The 17,344-nt window shown below is 42.2% G+C and overlaps 1 protein-coding gene across 1 annotated transcript in view; it reads right to left on the minus strand.

Moving 5' to 3' along the window:
• Nucleotides 1-17,344, minus strand: part of CSMD1 (CUB and Sushi multiple domains 1) — a 681,511-nt gene that overhangs the window by 440,233 nt on the left and 223,934 nt on the right. Inside the window, 1 exon segment of the mRNA XM_042934172.1 lies at nt 14,925-15,037. Coding sequence (XP_042790106.1) covers nt 14,925-15,037 — 113 coding nt within the window.

The following is a 17,344-nucleotide window of genomic DNA, read 5'->3' on the forward strand; positions in this document are numbered from 1 at the left end:
CTATGTATTTACCTATATATATAAAACAGACTATATAAAATACATATGTTTCATTTCATATACACGTCAGTACATATATAAATAATAACTTCAGCGTATATATATATATAATATATATATAGACTATATATATAAAATATACATATCACATATATATTTCACTAAATAATGCTTTAAAAAAACTTCATCCCAAGAGTTGTTTTATAGGTGTAATTTTCATTCTCACCTATAGTAACAATTTTGGTAAAATTTGAGAGCTACCTGATGAAGAAGTTTCCAACAAAGGTGCTTGAAATAACACATCTGTCAGCTGATACGCCATTTTTCTCATTTGTCTACATTGTTTTTATGCACACCACTTTGTTCCCCACCCACAAACTTACACATATCCTCTAGAGGAGCTTTGCAAAGGTAAAGTAGCAATACAAGCACACTTGTATTGTCTATCTTTAAGCTCACTCTGTTCTAACATCAATATATGGCTCTCACTGTCTATAAAATGATGTGATAAAATGAATTTGGTTTTTTTTCTTAGTTGAATTCCTAAACTATGGAATTAGCAAGCCAAAGGAGGCTACCAGTATTTTTAGAAGCAATCACAAAATTGTTTCTATGAACTGTAAGCATTTCTTCTGTAACTCCTGTTTCGTACACAAGGAAAATGGTATGAACTATGACTAACGAAACTGTTTCTCTAAACCAGGTAAGCTCTAAGCACGCTGACTTCTGACTCTATTGTCAAAATGCCTAGCACCCCCCTCACCTGGGGAGACTTATAATCAAAAGTTCCCATATACACTCAACATTAACCCAATCTTGCTCTAAATTTCATATTATCAGAGAAAAAAAAGTCTACTAGAAAAAATTCTATGAATGATTATGTGTAAGTAGTTTTTAGCAGAGAATGGTTTCAGCATTTTCAGATACTATATACATATATATATTAATAGACATATAAAACATATACATATATGTACATTAGCATAAATGAAAACATGAGATATATACATACTTATATAAACACTACACAATAAATGTTCAAAAACTAACCATTTCGATTAATACCAACTTAGGCTTCAATTTTTTTATAGTAGTAAAAATGAAAAAAAACAAATGAAAAGTAACCCGGCAAGAATAGGACAACCAAAGATTTAAAAGATGGCAGGCATATTCAAGAGAGGAAAGGATTTAAGAAGAAAAAACCCCATCAAGCTGTAAGGCGGACAACTATGATATGTGGCTTCAACTCATTTGCAGAACTGTAAGATCGAGGTATTAACACAACATGAATGTATTAATACACTGAATTAGAAATTGCATGTATTTTGCACTCGATCTCTCTTACTTACATTGTATAAAATATCAACTTTATTCTGTTTTCCTCATTTGCTTATCATTCCCCCAAACAGTCTTCTCTGTTGATTCTAAAATGCAGGTTCCCAGGAGAAGTGTATCTCAATACCGAATACACGACTCACACCCGCCTGAAGGCTAGTGCGTATGAGCGGAGGGGATGAGCTCTCCAAATCTGAAATGACTTCACTGTGTGCATTACATCCATTACAGCACAACACACTTTTGTTTGCTTACCAAGGTGAAGACGCTGCGTATGCTGGTATAGTCCGGAGACAGAAAACTGAATAAAATGGATTTCTTTTCTCAAGGACTGGAGGACGCACAAGACGCTGACTCTTACGGATGTTCTCTTGGCGGAAGGAAGTCATGAGCCAGGGCTATTGGAGAACTCTAGAGGGAACACTCAGTCCCCGTGAGCTGTGCCAGGAAAAGCCTCACACCTGGCAGCACTCAACATGAAGGCCTTGAAGGGTGGGGAGAATGTGTCCAGGCAGAGGGAGGGAGGGGACCTGGCAGGGGAGGGGCAATGGCACAGATAGTAAGGTAGGGGCGTGGCCGATGTGGCATCGGCACGGTGCAGCTCTTGCGGAGACCGGCAGTCTGGAAAAGGGTGAGGAATCAGGTTCATCTCAATGGCTGCGGTTGGGCACCAGGGAGGGCAGACCAGCTGCCAGTGGAACATGGGATGGGAAGGAGAGACAGGCGACACTGGGGTGTGTGTGTGTGTGTGTGTGTGTGTGTGTGTGTGTGTGTAATACAGAGGCCGTGACAGTCCATGCTGACTTGGGGGGCACAGAGGCCGTGACAGTCCATGCTGACTTGGGGGGCACAGGGGCCATGAAAGTCCATGCGGACTCCTGGGGCACAGAGGGCATGGTAGCCCATGCTGACTTGGGGGACACAGAGGCCATGATATTCTAGGACTTGTACCCCTACTTCTCATCCTTGCAGTGCACAGTATTAGCAACCCAGACTGTGGAGTCTTAAAGCATGTCCCCTGCCTCAGCCTTGATTCGCATCTTACGAAGACTTCCGGGTGGCCTGAACCCACGCCCCAGTGGGAGAAGCAGATAACACTGAAGAGAAGTCTAAATACTGCGCACCCGGTGCACAAATGCATCACCTTGCCGCAAGGTGCCACCAAAACATGGCGGGCACCTGGAATTTATGGGTAGTCCAGGGAAAGGAGGCAACGGGAACCTAGTGGAGGGCAGCTATGTGCTCAGGGACTAGGAACCAAGGAAGCAGGAGTGCAAACACGAGAGAGTGAGGCAGGAAACATATGGGCAGATCTGTGTGTTTCTGCTTCACAGTAGCACCAATGACCAGAAAGAGTCTATGCTGGGTGTGGATTTCGTTCCTCTCTGACACTAGAATTCCACAAAACTTGTAAAGCCTAAATTAAATTCTTTACAAAAGAAACTGGTGTGGACCTAAGATTATTAACAAGGGTCAAATGACCCAACATGATACTACCAATATCTAAACAATCCAGGCATTAGCTGTGGCTTCGGCCACCTCGCTATTAATTCACTTCGTTTGCTTATCCAGCTGACCCTTGAACAGTGTGAGTTTGAACTTCAAGGATCCACTTATACATGGATTCTTTTTTTCTTAATACAGTAAAGTACTGTAAATTTATTTTATCTTCCATATGACTTTCTTCATTACATTTTATTTAACTTAGTTTATTATAAGAATACAGTCCGGGATACATATGACCTACAAAATATGTGTCTGTGTTATCACGTGATAGTACAGGTGATTTGGACCGGGCTAGTGGTGCGTGCGGATTAGGAGGGGCGAGCAAGCAGGAAGGCACTGTGACACTTCCGTGACCAGCTAGGACAGATGCAGAGGAGGACTCCCTTAGAGTCCACCCCATACGATAGGAGGCTATTTATGAGACGGGCCTGGCAGAAATCCATGAAGAAGAGAGAATGGGGCCATCTACCACGGACACTGCTGAGAATAAATGACACAAAATCAACACTTACGAACCTGCGGCTCAAATCCTTAAAGAATGCAGGGAAATGAGCCGGTGGCTGGCCGAGGTCAGATAAGAATGGACACACTGGCCCATGTGAGTTTCAGGCCAGGACGATGGGAACATCAAAGTGGCATTCCAGAAGCAATGGCTGGGCACCAGGAAAGTACACAACCCTGCTTCTGGTCCCAAGGGCAGAAGGCCTGGGGCATGGCCAATTTTATTTCAGGGGTGTTGATGAAAATACAATAAGTTTGTTCTTCAGGATGTTAAATCACTGTAAAGCCTCAAGGAAGCCCACAGGGAGGAGAGTAAAATTTACACTTGAGTTCCCCATGCGGCGGGGTATTTTCCCTTGCTAGGGCTTGTTCTATATTGCAGACATGCAGTCGTGTGCTCCCAGCTGTGGGCCTCTCTGGGAACTGGCTCAGAGGACTCACTTTACATCAGAGAAGGAGCCACCGGTGGGGACACATATGGAGCCCACTGGTCCGGCCACACACCACGAAGCTGAGAAGCTCTCTGCCTGGCAGAGTGGCAGATGTCCCTCCAAAGGCATCGCTGTGAAGCCAGCTTGGAGACGACACGATGCGGATGGGACTCCATTCTCCGGGACAAGGTGACCACCGGAAATCAACGACCCTACATGTGCTGATCCCCCGTGGGTGGAGAACACGGGCCCGGGAACGGAGCAGTGGAAGCAGGAATAGCTTCCTCCCCTCATCCCAGGACCGACGCTCCCAGGTGTACAGGCTCGGCGGGTCCAGGTTCTTGGGGAAAATGTTTCAGCAGCGGAGACAGGAAGGGCCCCATTACATTTGGCGCCCTACCTGCTGCACCGTCCCTGCAAGAGCTCCATGCCAAGGATTAGCCAGCAAGGAAAAAGCCTTCATACCTGGGGGGTCATCGCCCCAAACACGAGCAAAGAAAGGGGCGGAGTGCTGTACACAGTGAGAGAAGGGAAGGACACCCGTCCCTCGGCACACAGGGGCCCATGGCGGGGGCCGGGGGGGGGTATGTCTTTGTGTCCCCTTGCCCACATAGGATAAACAAGGCATGAGTGAGAGGGGTGATCGGGCACCGAGACCCTCAGGGAGGTGGGTCTGGGTCTCCCTGCCTCATCAGCCACCTAGAGCAGCAGAGAGCCTGCGACACAAGGAGAGGGGGATTCAGTGGGGGCAGGAGAGGAGGGCGGAGTGAGGATGTGAGTTTTCCTAGGAAATGAGACCAAGTGGACTCCTGGAAAAGCGGTTCCCGGGTGGGCAGAGCCGAGGGCAGACCCCACACTGTCCCACCTGAACATCCTCCGCAGAACAAGGCTGTCATGCTCTGGTTGCGAGGCTCCCCACTGCACCCCCTCGGGAATCATCCCCCCTGGCTGCACTGCTTCAGGAACCACCTCCCCCCCTCCTGGCTGCACTCCCTCAGGAATCACCTCCCCCGCTCCTGGCTGCACCCCCTCGTGAATCACCTCCCTGCCCCCGGCTGCACCCCCTCGGGAATCACCCCCCCTGGCTGCACCCCCTCAGGAATCACCTCCCCCTTTCCCGGCTGCACCCCCTCAGGAAATCACCTCCCCCTTTCCCGGCTGCACCCCCTCGGGAATCATCCCCCCTGGCTGCACTGCTTCAGGAATCACCTCCCCTCCTCCCGGCTGCACCCCTTCAGGAATCACCTCCCCCCCTCCTGGCTGCACCCCCTCAGGAATCCCCTCCCCTCCTCCCGGCTCTACCCCTTCAGGAATCACCTCCCCTCCTCCTGGATGCACCCCCTCAGGAATCACCTCCCCTCCTCCCGGCTGCACCCCCTCAGGAAATCACCTCCCCCTTTCCCGGCTGCACCCCCTCGGGAATCACCTCCCCTCCTCCCGGCTGCACCCCCTCAGGAATCACCTCCCCCACCCAGGGCACCCCCAGCCGCAGTGTAGGGGACGGAAGCCCTGTCTGCTTGTCCAGTAGAGGAACAGGTGCAGGCTGTCTGGATCCCGTGCTCCCTGGAGAAGCAGCCAAGGCCCCAGGCACTGCTCACTGTCCCCCTTTCTCTGCTCGGGTCCCTTCCAGGGGCCCCCAGGGCACGTCCCCTCCCACACAAATCCCCACCCACCCTCAGCTTCCAAGACAAACGCTGCTTCGTGGTGGATTTGAACCAGGCCCTTGGAAGAAGGTTTTGTGGGCACTTGAGATACAAGACCATATCTGTGGTGAAGAACGCTGAGTGCTAGCACTGCTCGGTGAGGTGCGCCTGGGGATTTGCGCAGAATTGACACCAAAGTTTACCTGAAGCTACTTCACGCAGCTTTCCCTTGTCTTAAGGGTTTCAGGAACCACTGTGCTGTTCTGACAGGCACACTGCTGCCTGACTCTGGGTAGCGTATCTCCCTCACACTAATGGCCAGGGGCCGGAGCTCAGGGTCCACATGGACCGGCGGGCTGTCCTCTGTTCAGAGGCCACACACTGTGCATCTAATTTCACGTGGGCTCCTTTTAAATGCGCAGACACACAGATGATGAGGAAGCATCTGTGCCGAGAAACTGGATTAAATCCAACGATACAGCAGAGAAATACTGTATTGGTCAGGAGTCCCCAGAGAAACTCAGCCAATAGGATGTCTCTATATCTATCTGTCTATCTATCTATCTATCTATCTATCTATCTATCTATCTATCTATCATACCTATCTACCATATCTGTCTATCCTATCTATCAACCATACCTATCCCTCTATGTATCTGTCATATGTATCTATCTACCATATCCATATGTCTATCATATCTAGTTACCATACCTATCAAATCTATCATATCTATCTACCCATCTATCCACCTATCATCTATCTACCTACTATATGTATCATATCTATCTACTATATCTATCATATCTAGCTACCATTTCTATCTATCATATCTACCGACAATATCCATCTGTCATATCTACCTACCATATGTACGGATCATATCGAATCTATCTACCGTAACTATATATCATATCTAGCTATCCTATCTGTCTGCCTACCTACCCACCCACCCACCTATCACCTGATCTATGGACAGAGATGACTGTAAGGAATCGGCTCACATGATTATGGAGGCTGAGATGTCCAGACCCAGGCGCCCCAACGGTGTAAGAGCCAATCCAAATCCGAGTCTGCATGCTGGGGATGGAGGTCCCGGGTTCCAGCTCAAAGCCAGTCAGGCAGAGAGACAAGCTCTCCTTCACTCAGCCTGCTGCCCTACAGGCTCACTTTACAGGGCTTCGCTTCATCATACTTTGCAGATACAGTATTACTGTTATAACTTTTTACAAATTAAACGTCTGTGGCAACTACGCGTCGAGCTCTTCTACAGGCACCACTTGTTCTAACAGCATTTGCTCACTTCATGTCTGTGTCACATTTCGGTAAATCTTGCCATAGTTCCATTTTTTTTCATTATTCTATCTGTTATGTGATCTATAATCAGTGATTATACCTTGCCGAACGAAAGCTGAGGTGACGGCTAGCACTTTTTAACAATAAAGTATTTTTTAATTAAGTTGTAGATGAACATTGACTTTTAGATCTAATGCTATTAGGCACTTAGTAGATTATGGTATAGTGTGAACATAACTTCGGTATGCAGTGAGAAACCAAAAAACCTCATTTGCCTTGGCCTTACTGTGATATTTGTTTTATCACGGCGGTCTGGAACCGAACCCACAATGTCCCCAAGGTATGACTGTAGTCAATCCTTTGACTGATCGGACGAGGCCCACCCACACTGGGGAGGCAGAGTGCTTTACCCAGTCGACTAATTCAAAATTTAGCCTCCTCCCAAAACAGCCTTGCGGACATACCCAGAATAATGTCCGATGAGGTGTGCGGGCCTCCTGGCCCAGTCGAGGTGACACGTAAAATTAACCATCACAAGCATCTGGAAGATTACACATCCATGGTGTGTCTGTAGTAGAGCCCGCCAAGAGAGCAGGCATGCTGCTGTGCGACCGTCCTCTGTTCCCCTGTACTCGGTGCTCCATGGAGCACCACCTTCCCGCTCAGCACAAACGCAGAGGCCCGAGTACAGGAGAAAAGGCCAAGCTCATCGTCACCCACTCCCATTTACAAAGCGTTCACTGCACACAGGAGATAGTTCTGTTTCTGTACAAAACAGAAATGCTGAACTCAAATTATTTTACTGAAATAACTCTGAGTGTGAGCCTGAAATAGATCTTGTTTTTACCACACAGCAGCACATCACAGGGAACATTTCCTTTAATTTACCCCCTGCTAAAATTTAAATAGCTATGGCAAATTGCATAAAACATGATTTGTGGGAGTGCAGTTCATCAACATGTGTGACGGATACCAACTGAACGTTATTTCTGTGACAAAACAGACCCGGTTAGTCCACGTGAGTGTAGGAGGCGAAGCCGAAAAATGCGGGCCACCACTATAGCAAACTCATAACTGTTCAGACACGATATCCAGGCAATGAGTTTGCTTCTTGGCAACCCTCCTCACTGCTAGAAGTGGAAAGGGTCGTGAACTTCATTGAGAATAGATTATTTTCCTTTCCTTTCTAGTCCATAACAACAATATGCTAGAATGCGTATTTTAAATGTATACAATGGTATGGTCTATTATACTATAATAATATTTAAAAGTAATTTTAATGTATTATTAAATGTAAGATTGGTTTACAAAACATTTTTTGATTCCCAGTAGTTACTTTTGTAACTTATAATAAGTAATTTAAAGTATAGAGTGGAAAAACTATGTACTAAACCTATGTTAGATTTCCATGTGTTACTTTATATGTATATTTTTTCATATATATTGCTTATATGATTTACAAATCTATAACATACATATATATGAGTTATATAGATTATTTAAGTATTTGTAGATTATATGTATAATCATAAAATTATATAATAATTATACATACATTAAGTCTTATACGGTTTGTTTAATAGGTTAGTATGACTTTAGACAGCTGCACTATAATTATTTATATCATATTTTTTTATCTTTTGGATTTTTGAACAGGTTATTTTGAACTATATCTTTTCACATATACAAAAGTTTTAAATAAACCTTTAAACAAAATATCTCCCTTCCCCTCCATCACTTTCTCAGATATCTAACATACTTCCCTAAAACGCTGTCATTTTTTTACACCTTACAAGATACTTTCTCCAATAATTTTCTTTTTTTTTTTTATGTTTATTTACCTTAGTTTTGACAGAGAGAGAGCACAAATGAGGAAGAGATAGAGAGAAGAGGGAGACACAGAATCTGAAGCAGGCTCCAGGCTCTGAGTTGTCAGCACAGAGCCCGACATGGGGCTTGAACTCACGGACCATGAGATCATGACCTGAGCCGAAGTTGGTCGTTTAACTGACTGAGCCACCCAGGCGCCCCTCCAATAATTTTCTTATGGTAAATTATGAGTTAGCATATTGTCTCTCTTCTCTCTCTCTCCATATATATGTGTGCGTGCGTGTGTGTGTATGTATATATATGTATATATGTATATATATAAATTTATGTTTATAATTTACATTAGTTGATATTTCTTTTTGCTGCTCTTGAATCATCGGTGGTGTTCATGTTTGTATTTTAGCCTCCGAGTTTTTCTCTGTTCTCCCCTTGAAAGTCTGTGATTCCCAAGGAGAGCCAGGCTGTCCTCTGTGCCTCCCCTCATCGGTTAATGTAACACAAACTCTTCATCTAAAGACAGAGCTAATCAAGCATACTATGCAGGCATGTTGAGGGGAGGCCATCCGGGCCAATGTCTCCATGGGGTCACAGATGGGAGCAAATACAGAGAAGTGGGGCTCCCCCCGGGACTAAGAACCAGTGTGTTGGTGGTACACAGGTAGCTGGGATGGACCCGAGGTTCTCCCACATGAAACCATCTCAACATCACTGTGTGCGGGGCGGGCACCAGGAGAGCATCTATCAGGCAGCTCCTGTGACGGAGAGCACTGTCCAAAGCAGCAGAGGCCATGGGCGTCTCACGGTAACAAGTGTGATGCAAGGATCTGAGGACCCCAAACCTTTCGTACCCCCTAGAATACCTGGGGAATTCTTAACCTCTTGGTGCGAGGGGGGTCGTGACGGGCAGGTAGCAGGTAATGTGGGGCCCCTCGAATCATAGCACGCACGCTGTTAGGATGTTGTCTCTGAAAGAAATCCAAGTTGATTTTAAAATAAGAGAATGCGGCATTTCTTGCACATCAAGGTACCTCTGGGGTTTGTAGATGAAGAGACAAGCCAAGATTTCAGACATGGTGTTATGTGCATTGAAAATTCTGGAAAGATACATAAGGAAAAGCTGAGAGCCACTGCCTTTAAGGAAGTTTCCTGGCCAAGTCAGAAGGTGAAGAGAAAGGACATTCACTATCCTTACATATTTTATCATGAGCTCTAATATTTATTTACATAATTAAAAACCTTACTTCTAGAAAAATCTCAAAATTAACAAGAAAAATGTGTATGAAAATAATAGCTAGCATTTCTCATTCTATGTACTATGGGATTTCCATGTTTTAAGCCGTGAGTTCTACAACAAGAGACTTATGAAGGAAATGTCATTACTATGCTCTCCCTTTTTCTACATGAGGAAGCTGACACCCTTTACATAATCCGGCCTAAGTTATATAGCTAGCAGATGGGAGAGCATGTACCCAGGGTAGTCTGGCTTCACATCCTGTATTCTCAAACACCTCACTATGTTAGCTAAGACCACGCATATCAACACCTAGAAAGTTAAGTCATATGTGATTATCAGCTCTACGAATTTTTCTGACAATACAATTCACAAATATCTATTAGTTTAAAGAAAATAATGCAATTATTTATATTTTTGACAATCACCTTTACACACGGTTTTTATCACTAATTGTTACTTTAATATAGCACTCTGGAAATACCAACTTCTAGAATGCGAATGTCTTCTTTTGATGTAGAACATTCTCTAGAATGTTTAAATCCTCAAATCTTGTATTAGTTATTGGTTTTCATTATCCTTCTGACTTTGGAACGTTATTTGGTCAAAAGATAACATGTGGTCTTGAACTGGAGATCTTTCAAGGGTTGATGGCCGTCCACATTTCCATAACATCTCAGGGTATAGTGATTAATAGACTATTGGGATTGTAAACAGAGTATTGATTACAGCTAAATGCAGTCAGAATTAATGCTGTGCGGTCATTCAAACTGAAATACGACACGTGAAAGAATATTTATATTTTAATCGAGAATACTTTCATTTCTTAATAGTCAAGGATCCACAGTTTAGCAAGGATGCCAGTCCCTCTCGGCTTCACACTAGAAACCTTAGGATGTGTGTCTTACTACTGCTGGAGTTAATTCCTGCAATTTTCCCTGTTGGGAAGTGCTTGCTATTTCACTGAGGCTCTTAGATTTCACCAAAGGCAGTAGCGAGTATAGGTCATGTGGAAAGGATTACACCTCTACTGTGCTATCTTGAATAACTGTACAGTCATGGAGAAGTTCAATTAAAGGTCAAGTCGAAATATCCAAATGTCAGGAAGGATTCAGCAATTATCTGTGCATTCTAGTCCTAACCTTTGTGTGGGGTGTGCAACAGAATTCCTTATTAAGAAAAGCCATCAGTTCCCCATCCCATCCGATGTTTCCACCAAGGAGGAATCTTGCAGTTTACAGGTAAGTAAGGATGCTGGTGCTGGGCCCGCCTCACCCCGGAAGTCTCCAGTGCCGCGACTACTTCCGCTCCCAAGGAGGGTGCAGCCATACAATGATATGTTCACTTGAGCTCAGGACGCTGTCACTGTCACCCTGCTTACGGTTTTGGGTTGTAAGATGCTTTTTAATGACCTGTCTCATTGGCTTGCTATGCAATAACTTCTCAGTACACTTTGTCGGTTCCTGAATTCTCTATGGCACACAATTAGAAGACACGGCATTCTATCTCTTTGCTCAAATCCCCAGAGTAAAAGTGAAGACAATAAAATCCCATCTCTGCAGATTGATCTGTCTAGTTTTCATCAATACATGCATGTACATATCATGTTAAAGATTTTAATAAACTCAGCAACTGACGAAGGAACCACTAAGACATTTGAAGAACCATTTCACAGGAGAACTCAAAGAACAGAGACACAGACAATTAGCAATGCTGACATGAGTTTTATAAGAGACCCTAAAGTCATCTATACCCACTGGGCGACAATCGATGGTGTCCTGTCTACACAGAGTTCACAAGTGTGTCTGGAGTCAGGGACCACCTGCCCTATTATCAGTTTCCTACAACTTTCTGAGTAGTAAAACAGTTCAAGGAAAATGATGGGCACAGATCACTACTCCATCCATTAACCACTTAGAGTGAGCTGGGCTTTGAAAAAATAAGTAGTGACACACACACACACACACACACATATACATATATACACATATACATATACATACACATATATACATAATACGTGTGTGTGTGTGTATATATATATATATATATGTATATATATATATATATATATATATATATATATATATATATTTTTTTTTTTTGCCAAGGCCGACTTCAAAAGTTTTCCTGACAGTAATTTACAAATTAATTCTTTCTTTTTAACAGCTCCCCTCGAGTAAAATAATCCAAATAAAATTGCCACCATTTTTACTGTATTACAGTACTTTGTATCATTTCTTAGTTCCCTAAAATTTTGAAACTTACGGAAAGTATTTAAACTTTGAAAATGGAAATAGGTAAAACACAGATTTATGCTTTATTCTAAATGGCTACAGTATATTTTCTTAGATTATAGTTAAAATACTTTCTTTGTAATAATTGGTTTTTTTGTATTAATAAGAATATATGATTGATTGGGTGTATTTTATTTATTTTTATTTATTTATTTTTGAGATAGAGACAGAGTGCAAGTAGGGGAGGGACAGAGAGAGAGGGAGACACAGAATCCAAAGCAGGATCCAGGCTCTGAGCCGTCAGCACAGAGCCCGATGTGGGGCTCGAACTCATGAACTGTGAGATCATGACCTGAAGTCAGACACTTAACCAACTGAGCCACCCAGGTACCCCTGATTGGGTTTAAAATGTAATTTCCTGGTTATTTTGATAAAGCGACTATCTGTTCACAGGCATGTGCATATAGTATAAGGCTGACCTTGAAAAGACTTCTCTTGACTTACATTCAAGACAGTAACAGGTTCTCAGTCTTGTTAAAAATAACTTCAAATCAGTTTGTGGCTCATTGAATGTATGGCAGTGTATGCAAGTGACAACTTAAATATATCTTTTAAAGTTTCATAATTAAGTAGTTTTATAAATTAATTTATAAAACTTTTTAATATGAGATAATTTTATTGTATCTGGGGACACATATTTAACCTCTTAGCACAAGAGAACGATTTCTTTCTCTTTGTCAAACACATACAAGATCTACACTGAAGAGGAGTACTGATGCATAGGGGCACTTGTACCCCAATGTTTATAGCAGCACTCTCAACAATAGCCAAATTATGGAAAGAGCCTAAATGTCCATCAACTGATGAATGGATAAAGAAATTGTGGTTTATATACACAAGGGAATACTACGTGGCAATGAGAAAGAATGAAATATGGCCTTTTGTAGCAACGTGGATGGAACTGGAGAGTGTGATGCTAAGTGAAATAAGCCATACAGAGAAAGACAGATACCATATGGTGTCACTCTTATGTGGATCCTGAGAAACTTAACAGAAACCCATGGGGGAGGGGAAGAAAAAAAAAAAAAGTGGTTAGAGTGGGAGGGAGCCAAAGCATAAGAGACTGTTAAAAACTGAGAACAAACTGAGGGTTGATGGGGGGTGGGAGGGAAGGGAGGGTGGGTGATGGGTATTGAGGAGGGCACCTTTTGGGATGAGCACTGGGTGTTGTATGGAAACCAATTTGACAATAAATTTCATATATTAAAAAAAAAAAAAAAAGATCTACACTGAAGATAGAGGATTTGCACCCATCATTTGTATAATCCGAAATGAAGAATTTAACATGCTCCCAAGCCTCTTTCATGTTTCTTTCTTGAGTCAAACTATTTGATTGTTGATCTAGAGAACACCAAAGTGTGTCGCAAAAGGAAAATGGTGTGTGTGTGTGTGTGTGTGTGTGTGTGCGTGTGTGTGTATTGCCAGGTAAAACAGATGTGCCTATCTATAGCTATTCTAGGTGCCCTGAGGTCTGGATACTATGAAGATCATTTTTCTTCTTTGTACTCTGGACAATGATTCTCTCCCTCCCTTAGTGCACACTCCATTCTTTACCATCTCCGGAACGCAGGAGGGATCGGCCAAAGCATTGTGGTGTGCTCTGAGGCACTGAAGAGATGCCTTTGACTGCCGCCCATTCCGCTCCCAAACAGACATGTACAGGTGGGGTTATGGGAACTAAATCTCAGAAGACCCCAAATGAGAGGCAAGCTGGTTGATCTAGTTGTTTGGGTGGGGGCAGAGTGGGAAAGAATTCTTCTTTTCTCTCTTGGAACCAAGACGGAAGTCTACTTTTTAAAGAGGTAATTATTGAATAAAGACTTGTGGATGGGTCTAGTATCTGGGAGCACAGTAGGAATATCACTCGTTTCCCAAATGATATTTGAGGATACTTGAGCAGAGGCAGGACCGGGCGGAGGCTGACAACCAGGCAGCTACATCTCAAACCAATCCTTAAGTCAAGAGCAAAATATCTGGGAGGTTTATAAAAGTTTACAAATAGAGATCTCAGGTTTTTTATATTGTTCTTTCTACTTCTGTTTCCATTATAAAATTTTCCACAATAGTTGTTTTGAATACCAATCTGTATGTTAAGGTTAAAAGATATCTCTTTCCTACGAAATCCTCCCACATGAAACAACGCAGGTAGAGCAATACAGTGGGGATATTTTTAAAGATGTGCCAGACTAAACACGATGCCTTGGTTTATGAGAACACAGAGCCATAGTGCATGATGGAAAACCACTCGCTGAGACAATGGCACCTGCATGTGAATTCAGAGGTGAAGCCAGCATCTCCAGAGTCATTATAACTCACAAATCCCGGACAACACTTATTTTTCTCCTACACAAGAACTCAGAGTAGTATTTTCCTCCAAGTTCATGTAGATTTCTGTTCTCCATGAAAAATAAACAACAACAACAACACACACACACATTTTGGTATGAGTGTGCATGTAATGAAGCTTAATTAAATTAACGCAACTCGAAGTCATACTTTGTTCAAAATATTTCCCTTAGTCATAACCATAACATCTCCCTCTCAAAAGAGATAAAATGCCAATATCCACAAGCATAAAAATGTTCCATAGCTTGTGTTCTGTACTTAGTGTTGCTCTTTATTTTGACCTAATGATGGCACACGTCATGGCAAGCTAGGCTTTCCACAAGTTAAAAGTTCTTTGCAAAAAGAACTGTAAGCAGGGTTCTAATTAAAAGGAAGCTGCAAGTAATCAGTCCCTATTTTTAAACGTTATTGTGACATTCCAAATTTACTTATGTCTAACGCATTGAGAATGGTCCTTGACCACTGCACGCATGCTGGTTTCAGGGGTCGGCAAGCGCGTCGCGGCCATACCTTGGTAAACAGCTTTAAATCCAGGCGAGGCGATGCTGTCATCAGACTGCAGGTGCAGCCACATCTGGTTGCTCATGCTCACAATCAGGTCAGGAACACTGGAGCCAGTGAGTCTGCACAGGACAGAAATGTGGAAACCGTTATTTGAATCGCCAAATATCTCTACTTTTGCTTTGAAGGTCTTGCTGCTTAAACAAACAAGTACAGGTATATACACCGTAAGACCTTGCTTCAAAGAATCCATAGCCACTTGTAATGTGTATTTATACTTCAGCTTCAATATTACAGCCGTTGTACAGTAATTATTCTTCTGTGATCGAATTTTGTATCTTTCATTTTAAAAACTGACTTAGGGTGACCAACCGCCCTTAGTGTCTGGAGCGGAAGTCCTACTCTAGGTGCAGGACGATGAGTGCTAAATCCGGAACCCGTGGTCATCCCGTGTGACGGACGGATATCTCTTACCGCTGTATGGTTGTACGACATCACACCATCGACACGGAAACATCCCTAAGCTGAGAAATGTTCTGATTCTTTCACATAATGCTCAGATTGTTTAGTTTCAATTATCATGTACCTTACCACACGATCTCTTTTAGAAACACATCATAGGATGGAATATTATTCAGCACTAAAAAGAAATGAGCGATTTTATCAAGCCATGAAAAAAGAACTTGAAAAGCTGCATACTGTATGATTCCAACTCTATGACATTATAGAAAAGGATATATATGTGTGTGTGTATGTGTGTGTGTACATACACACATATACATACACATATATGCACATAAATATACACACATACATATATGTACACACACACGTACACACACACATACATATATATAAAACCAAAAGGAACCGTACATTAAGAGAATATCAACAAGAAGTGTGTGCATAGCTGAAACAGATTTGGCAAGTGTACTGAACTTTCACTCTGCATATTAATGTCTAGGTCACACCAAATGGAAGTTTCAATGAAACAATCATTGGGCATTAATAAAACAGTCACATAGTGGCTACTGTCAGCCAGTGAAAAGAAACACTAAATCCATTGACTGAATTCAACACGCTGACAAAAAGCATGCCGAAATAGAAAAAGTGTAAGAAAAAAATCAATTCAACCAAAATAAATGTCTCTAATCAAACAGGAAGCTCTGCTTTCAGCAAAGTACTTTCGGGAATAGGAATACATGATTCGCCCCATCAATCGTATCATTTGTCTATCAACCCAACACGCTCACCTTGGGCGGTACAGAGAGCCTGATTGCTCAAAGGCAGATGAACAATAGTCATTACATGTGAAGTAGCTCATGCAGTTACACACAAATTGGAAAAAAAAAAGAATTACAGTGAGTGATGTGCAGTCACTAAAAATATATTTCTTTTTGAAGACTGTTTCTTTGTTAGAGAGATTGCTCTTTTATATTTGGTGTCGTATTTGCTTGTTTGGTTGGAAGAGAGTTGTTTTTCTTCCCTTTGCATACATTTTATCGAAATGTAACATATCAGAAAGTGCACAGAACACAAATGTCGAGTGTAAATGTCTATTTACTTTGACTTATGACTATAAAGCTGTATTTCTTCTTCTTTTTGTTAGTTCTTACAAGGAATACCTTTTCCTAATCTTTTACTTTCAACCTACTCTACTATATGCATTTCGTGTTTGCCTCTTGAAAGCAGCATATAATTGTGTTGTATTCTTTTTAATTATTTTATTTATATTATTTTATCTCATCAGAGAATTTTGACTTTTATTTAGAATATGATTTAATGATAAATTAGTTCATTTTTTGTTTTTCCTCTTGTCAATTATATTTTTTATTTTTTTACTTCAAAATTTTATTTTTTTATATTTTTCATATACATCTAAGTTAGCATATGGTGCAACAATGATTTCAGGAGTAGATTCCTTAATGCCCCTTACTCATTTAGCCCACCCCCCCACCGTCTCCAGTAACCCTCTATTTGTTCTCCATATTTAGAAGTCTCTTATGTTTTTCCCCCCTCCTTGTTTTTATATTATTTTTGTTTCCCTTTCCTTATGTTCATCTGTTTTGTCTCTTAAAGTCCTCATATTAGTGAAGTCATATGATATTTGTCTTTCTCTAATTTCTCTCAGCATAATACCCTCCAGTTCCATCTATGTAGTTGCAAATGGCAAGATTTCATTCTTTTTGATTGCTGAATAATACTCCATTGTGTGTGTGCGTGTGTGTGTGTGTGTGTGTGTATAGGCTCTTTACATACTTTGGCTATTGCTGATAGTGCTGCTATAAACACTGGGGTACATGTGTCCCTTCAAAACAGCACACCTGTATCCTTTGGGTAAATGCCTAGTAGTGCAATTTCTGGTTTGTAGGATAGTTCTATTTTTAACTTTTTGAGGAACCTCCATACTGTTTTCCAGAGTGGCTGCA

This window comes from Panthera leo, chromosome B1 (assembly GCF_018350215.1).
Source record: "Panthera leo isolate Ple1 chromosome B1, P.leo_Ple1_pat1.1, whole genome shotgun sequence".
NCBI classification, from domain to species: domain Eukaryota; kingdom Metazoa; phylum Chordata; class Mammalia; order Carnivora; family Felidae; genus Panthera; species Panthera leo.